The sequence below is a fragment of the Athene cunicularia genome (assembly GCF_003259725.1).
Source record: "Athene cunicularia isolate RWA chromosome 19 unlocalized genomic scaffold, athCun1 chr19_part1, whole genome shotgun sequence".
In the NCBI taxonomy this organism is placed as follows: Eukaryota; Metazoa; Chordata; class Aves; order Strigiformes; family Strigidae; genus Athene; species Athene cunicularia.
The window spans coordinates 1,572,727-1,579,330 of record NW_020799124.1 but is presented as its reverse complement, the minus strand read 5'-3'; the positions used below and the strand labels follow the sequence as shown (position 1 = coordinate 1,579,330).

Sequence of the window (6,604 nt, the reverse complement as noted above, 5' to 3'; positions counted from 1 at the left end):
TCTGGAAACGGCTTCACACATCAAAATATTGCAGGGCTAACGACAGAAAGCAGTGGGTGGTGAGCGGGTTCCCGGCTCGGCAATTACTGCTGGAAGTGAGCAGAGCGCGGGGAGGGGGCTCGGCCCCGTCCTCGCCGCTGCCAGCACCCAGGCCCTGCGTCGGTGCGATAACGGCCACGGGGATCGTGTGGCCACTGGTCCTGACGTGGCCCCAGCACCCTCCCTTCGCGGGGCAGCACGGATGCAAAAAGCAACTGCTAAGCCACCTCAGATGAGGAGAGAGCAAGAGCTCGGCGGTTTCTACAAGCTTGGGCAAGCTCGAAATTCAGCTGGTGCAGGTGTTTCCAAAACCCACCACTGTCCCTCTCGCGCACGCCGCAGGCACGTGAGCAGCACCTGCTTCTGCTAAACACGGCGGTTAACGCGTCCCGAGCACCAGCCACGCCTGGAAGCTGTCGACGTGCACCGATTTGCAGGAGAAAAGACAGAAAATTCAACACATTCCAAGCCCAGCTTTTCTAGGTCCTGCAGTTATGCAGCCGGACAAATAAACGCACTTTCTAGCCTGGCTGTGATTTTTTTTTGCGGATGATCAATATTTATTGCCTAATCACATTTCCATACTGCAAGTTAGCGGTGTCACTCTCGTGCCGGGCCGAGTGCTCCGTGGAGGCCACACAAAGCTTTGCCTGTAGAAGCTGCAATCAGGGAGCCAGCTCTTGTCACAGCCTTACAAAAGGATTTCCTCTCGAGCGGCTCATCTTTAATCATTATAAAAGCACAGAAGTTTAATCCATTTTTGATGTAAGCGCTAATAGCTTTGTGTCCTTGAAGTTCAAAGTGGTCTTCGTGCATGTCGCTAATTAGCCGAGCAAGCAGCCATTCAGCTCCCTCTCATGTTTCTAATTAGATCCTTAACAACAAACAAATGTCGACCTTACAAAGGCTGTGCTACGTTTCCCTCCATTAGTTAAACAGTTTGGGAGGGATGCAGTTCCCATTTGTCTGCATCCCACCCCCCAGCGCAGCGCTCCAAGGTGTCAGCCTGGGGGCACTCGGGTGCCTCTGCTGCCCGTTGGAGAGGTTCCTCCTTACCAAGGGTCTTTTCCAGGGGTGCTGGGCACCCCAGTGCCATGGGGAGGGGGCTGACCACCCCACGGCCCCCCCGTGCCCACCGGGCCGGCCATGGCCCGGCTCTGCGCTGCTCCACTGTCCCTCCCCACCAGCAAGGGATGCTCACCGGCCGCGCTGAGACAAGCAAATAAACCAGAGAGGTAAATAAACTGCCCCGTTAGTCATCTTCCTAACAGGTTTCGCTCTCAATTTAACTGGTTTTAATTTAAAATCTGGTGTGCTTTCATATTGACACACTTCGCACCAAATGCTCTGGACTGTTTTCCTCCACTTTTTTTTTTTTTTGGCACTCAATGTTTGTGACGTGCCGCACCGGAGCCATTTCTTGCTCGAGCCCTGGCTCTGCAACGGTGCAGGGCTGCACCGGGGCATCCTGCAGCCAGTGCTGCTCCCTCGGGCAACGCTGGGCTCGGGGAGGGGGGATAAAGGAAGAGATTTCTGCACCAGGGACCTGCGGCCGTGGCGTTTCTCTTGCACACAACTCGGAGGGCTGCGGATGCTCGCTGTTTCGCAGGATCTGACCCCAGCGCTGTACCTGCTGTCTGTGTCTGCACATTAAGCTTTAACACTTATTACCATCCACCCAACTGGCAAATAAGGGCTAAAGCTCGTGATGCTGTGCTAACGCAGACCTCTCTCTAATAATTTTTCTATTTAAAATGAAGGAAGAGCTGAGCCAGGCGACGCTGGCGCTTTCACCTCGCGCTGGGTAACACGAAAAGCTGTTGCTACTTCTACCATGGGCAACCACATCTGCATTAATTGTTTACCACAGCCCGGACAGGTCTTTTATTAATATTAATGAGTAACAGGGAACAAAAGGCCCCTTTATTTTTAGCCTACTCTAATTGCGTAGTAATTACTCATCTACAAAACAAATGAGCCGAACTCCATTGCCATAGCAACAGAAACTCCGGCCTCCCACTGTACCACATTAACTGGCTATCACTCCTGTTAATTTAAAATTGAAGCCTTTTGTACAATAACAGACAATACAGGAGGAAAATTAAAACAAAACCGTGTCTTTGTTTTGCTGCATATTTTAAGTTGCCGTAGCAGGAGGGCACTGCCCAGGGGACACCTTCCCGCTGCTGCTGGATCCCCGTGGGCTGGACGGATGCTCGGGAGCACAGGGGTGTTATCTGGGTAACGGAAGAGAAATCCAGCCCGCAAAACCCTTCCGTGCAATGATCCTCTCCTGCAGGAGAGTCTGCCCAGGCGCTGCACAGGGAGAGGTGCTGGGCCCTCCGAGGTCACGGCCGAGCAAGGTGGAGTGAGGGGTCCTCCACGGCACGCGTGGCCGGTAGTAACACCCCCCTCGGGAAAGCCTGAGCTCCTCGGTGAGGGAACACCGAGGGAAGCTGCTGCCCAGCGGACGGGGTCTGAGGGAGAGCTGGGGGCACCAGCTCCGCTGTCAGCTAATAGCCAGCCCTCGGCAGGGGAGGATTTGGGCACGGACACATGAGAGTCCTCATGGCACAAAGCTCTGGTCTCTCAACTATCAGGAAATACCCTCAAAAAGACCCAGCCATGTGAGTTTATTATGGTGAAACAGCTCAAGTTTATATACCTGCAGACCAATTTTGCATTCTCTGGCAACTACTAATCCACCACGCTCCTCAAGCTAATCCAGAGCCAGATGCATGCTAACATCTGCTGCAAGGAAAAACTCCACTGCTTCTTTTTCAGTTTTCTATTTCAGAAAGGAGAGAGAGAGAGAGAAAAAAAAAAAAGTAACTGTAATTATGTATTTACTTTTAGAGCACTTGGGGAGAGAATCAGCATGGAAATACTCACAATAGTATGTCAGCACAATGTGCGCTGTGTCCCATTTAGTAGTAGTTCCACTAACGGGTAACAGCCTCGACTGCTGCCAGGCAGCAAGTTACCCCTCGGCTCAGTGAGTCCCTCGCGCGTTCGGCGATTAAACCGCGCGAGACGTGCTGCGGCGCTCGCGCATCGCCGGAGAGCCCAGGCCGAAGGCCCCGCTTCAAACTTTGCAACAACCTGTCTGCACCGCGCGTGGAACAAAGCCAAGAGCTCCGTCCCGCGGGGAGAGGGGAAACCAAACCCGGAGGACGGGCTCTTGCAGGGGCTCGGGGGCCGGAGCGCGGCTGCCCGGCGGTCAGCCTGCCCGTGGCACCAGGCAGCAGCCGCACCGGGACGCCGGGTCCCGCTCTGCCGAGGAGGGTTTTCCCATGGAAAACAATTCTCCTGATTGAAAAGACTATTAAAAGTTAGCCGCTAAATTCGTTAAAGATTAGCTTCCACTGTACTTAAGCCTGCACTTCAGGGGTGGTCACTAATTGCACTGCAGATGATTTATCAAGTGCACAGGATTTCCTATTACAAAATTATTGATTAAAGCTGATGTATTTGAACCACGGTAGACTTCAGCCAGGAGCCCTGTAAAATGACCGCTGCTGTGGTCGAGGCCTAAGAGCAGCAGAACCGAACTGTTTTAGATCTACGACATTTTCTACTTGGCACTGCAGGAAGCTGACTCCCTCCTGGATCAAAAAAACCCCCAAAAGTGGCATCCTACAGCCATGTAAGACAAGACATTTTTGTGTGTAGCCTGCATTCTGGAAAGGACTTGCGTGATTCCCAGCCTGGACCAGCGCAGCGCTTCTGAACTGAAGGAGAAATGACTCCCCTCTCATTTTTTATTTTTTTTTTTTAATTTTAGGGTAGCAGTCAGAAAAGTATCTGCAGCGCTCACAAAAGGGGAAGAAGATATTGCCAAGTCATGAGGGCAAAACCACCCACAGGAAGGCGGAGTGGCCTCCCCCGGAGCCGCGCGGCGTGTTTACGGCCCAGGTGCTCCCCGCAGAGCCCGGCTGCTCTGCTTTCTGCTCAGCGCGTGACATCTGTCTCTGCAGCCAGCCCTCCCCGTGACACCCCGCATGGCACGGGGTCCCGCTGCCTCACCCTCCCTGCCGGGCCACCCGCAACGCTCTCCAGCGCCGGCTGCCTCTGCTGTGAAGATAAGCAAAAGATAAAATCTGATGCAGCCATTAATTTTCCGGCGCGTCAGCCGCTGGGCTCTGTCACATAATTACCGGCGGTTCCAGCAGAGTGAGAAATTTCAGCCCGCTTGCTGCTCCCAAGTGGTCCACTTGTTAGGTTCTGGCTTTTGAGATTACATAGCTCGGATTAAACTTTATGTACTTTTATAGAGTAGAATAAAAGACGGAGAGCAGTTCCATCAGAGCTGCCGTGCCACATGGGAGTCCTCTCAATGGGCCGTATAAATCCCAAATTGGTTCATCGCTGGATCCTTGAAAGGCTCCTCCTTACGACATTTCTGTGAGCCGGCGGTGGCTCCTCTCCCTCCGCACACACAGACCAACCATTGTCCCACTTTTTATGGCCGTAATTTGCCAACGCTATGGGTGCCTAATGACAAGATTAAATTTTTAGAGCACCTTCTTTAAGTGTAAGACAAGGCTTCCTAAACCCCATGCAATTTGTCGCTCTGCTGACTTTTAGATACACTCCTCACTTCATCATATGCCTGGCGCATTAAACAGTGGGTCCCCCCGTCTTCCTGGCAGATTGAGATCTAAGGGGGAAATGATTCTCCCCCTTGATGCACGAGCGCTTCAGCTCCCCCGCAGCAATAAGGAAAGCAATGGGGGTGGCTCAGATTGCCTTGCGCAGGCTTACATTGCGTCAGCCCCATCCGAGCGGTTGTTTGCTTGATTTACTTTATGTTCTATTAGAGGTAAGGAGCGGATACAAATCCTTAATTACATTTTGAAAGCCCATTCTGGATATTTTATTTCCTCTGAAAGCGCTTGCTGGAGTAAGTGCACTAACGGCTGCCTTGACTATCCCCAGCGGAGCAGAAGATGCTCCAGCTCAGCACATCTGGTTTGTGGGGAGGGCCGGGGGTGCGGGGAGGAGGGAAGGTGTGACCGTGCCATACACTATCTTTTCTACTCCCAGCAGGATGTTTTCTGACAAGCACCAAACTAAACAGATAAACAAAAGCCTAATTCGGGATCTCAATTACCATCTGTTAAATTTACTGACTGCAGCTTCATCTGTGACAGAATTTTAAAAGTTTAGCACAGAAACTTGGGCACAAGAAGCAAAGACACTTGCTGGCTCAACGGCAAAGACGACGAACTTGCCTTGACCTCCTCATGCTGGTATTTATGAAATGTTAAATCTTCATTTAAAAATGCTCCCTTAAGCTGGGTGACATGGCAATGAGTACGACCCACCACTAGCTCAGCGCCTCTGTTGCGTAACAAGATTTAAGGTTTATGACCTAAAAAACAATTGCTTTGTGTCTCAGGACGGTCTGCGGGAAGCTGCTTCACACACATGGTATTATTTTGATACCCAAATGGAGTGATTTGCGTTTGGCACATCTGGTCTACGACTGCCAACAAATGAGTCTATGGGCTAATATGGACGAGTAACAGGCTGATGAAGAAACCATGATTGTAAAATGATTTAAAAAATATCTCAAGTTCTTTTTAATACAAAATAAAAATAAGAGAACATAGTTATAGTGAGCATTTTAATTCCTAGGGGGTTTAATTTGAGGAAAAAATGAAATTGCAAATTTACTATCAGCATAACAGCATGTGCGGGTTCTTGTACAGAGGGTGTAGGTTGCCTACAGCCAGCTTCAATTTAAACTTCCAGATAATGGGATTTAACAAATGCGGTACTATGGATCCAAGCCGTTAGCAGCTCTCTGCTGTATCGATAGCCCTACGCTTTCAATCAGACCAAGGCTCTGCTTTTAACTGCCACGCTAGTTCACGTTGATGATACCTATAATATCAACTCAACAATGCATGTTCTACAACTACATCTACTGCTACCAGTACGACTACTACAGTGCATGCATTTAGTTCAGTCCCACAGATACATACACTCTAAGAACAGGCAAGGGGAGATGTGAAATGTTTTACGGGACGACAGGTGTTTTGTTTTTTAAGTAAGGGAAATTAATAAAAACATCAAAAGAAAGAAAGTGTACAAAAAAATAGAGACATTTCTCAAGAGTTGATATGAGTCGTTTCTTGAACCGTTTCGTCCGAACAAGCAAAAAACATGCAACCAGCTGCTACTAACAAGAAGCTGGACACTGAGAGAGGATTAATAGGTGTGGACAAACCTTCCCGCTGAGAGCGCTCAGAAGAGTGTTTGAGAGGAGGTGTGCACGTCCGAGTGTAAGAGAGGCCGGAAAGTATGCCTCAGAGACACCCTCTCTCACAGCAGCCCCAACCAAGCAAGAGAGAAAACAACAAAACATAACTGCTCACACTCACCATCAAGGTCAGTAGCTCACGTTACGAGATTTGTTATAGCTGGCAAGTATAAAGTACAGTAAGGGGTTGTCGGGGCGCAGGGCTCAAAGGCAGCACTGGCAAGCCGGGGCTGGCGCCCAAAATCCAGATGTGCCGGGGTCGGGGTGGGGGGGAGCAGCTCCTGGCGCCGCGGCACC

General features: G+C 50.6%; 1 protein-coding gene across 1 annotated transcript in view; it reads right to left on the bottom strand.

Annotated features, from left to right (window-relative positions):
* Positions 1-1,541: 1,541 nt before the first annotated feature.
* The window catches only part of MSI2 (musashi RNA binding protein 2), a 225,818-nt gene continuing 220,755 nt past the window's right edge, over positions 1,542-6,604 (bottom strand). Inside the window, exon 10 of the mRNA XM_026861392.1 lies at positions 1,542-2,827. Coding sequence (XP_026717193.1) covers positions 2,820-2,827 — 8 coding nt within the window. The 3' untranslated portion in view covers positions 1,542-2,819. The remainder of the gene's footprint in view (positions 2,828-6,604) is intronic.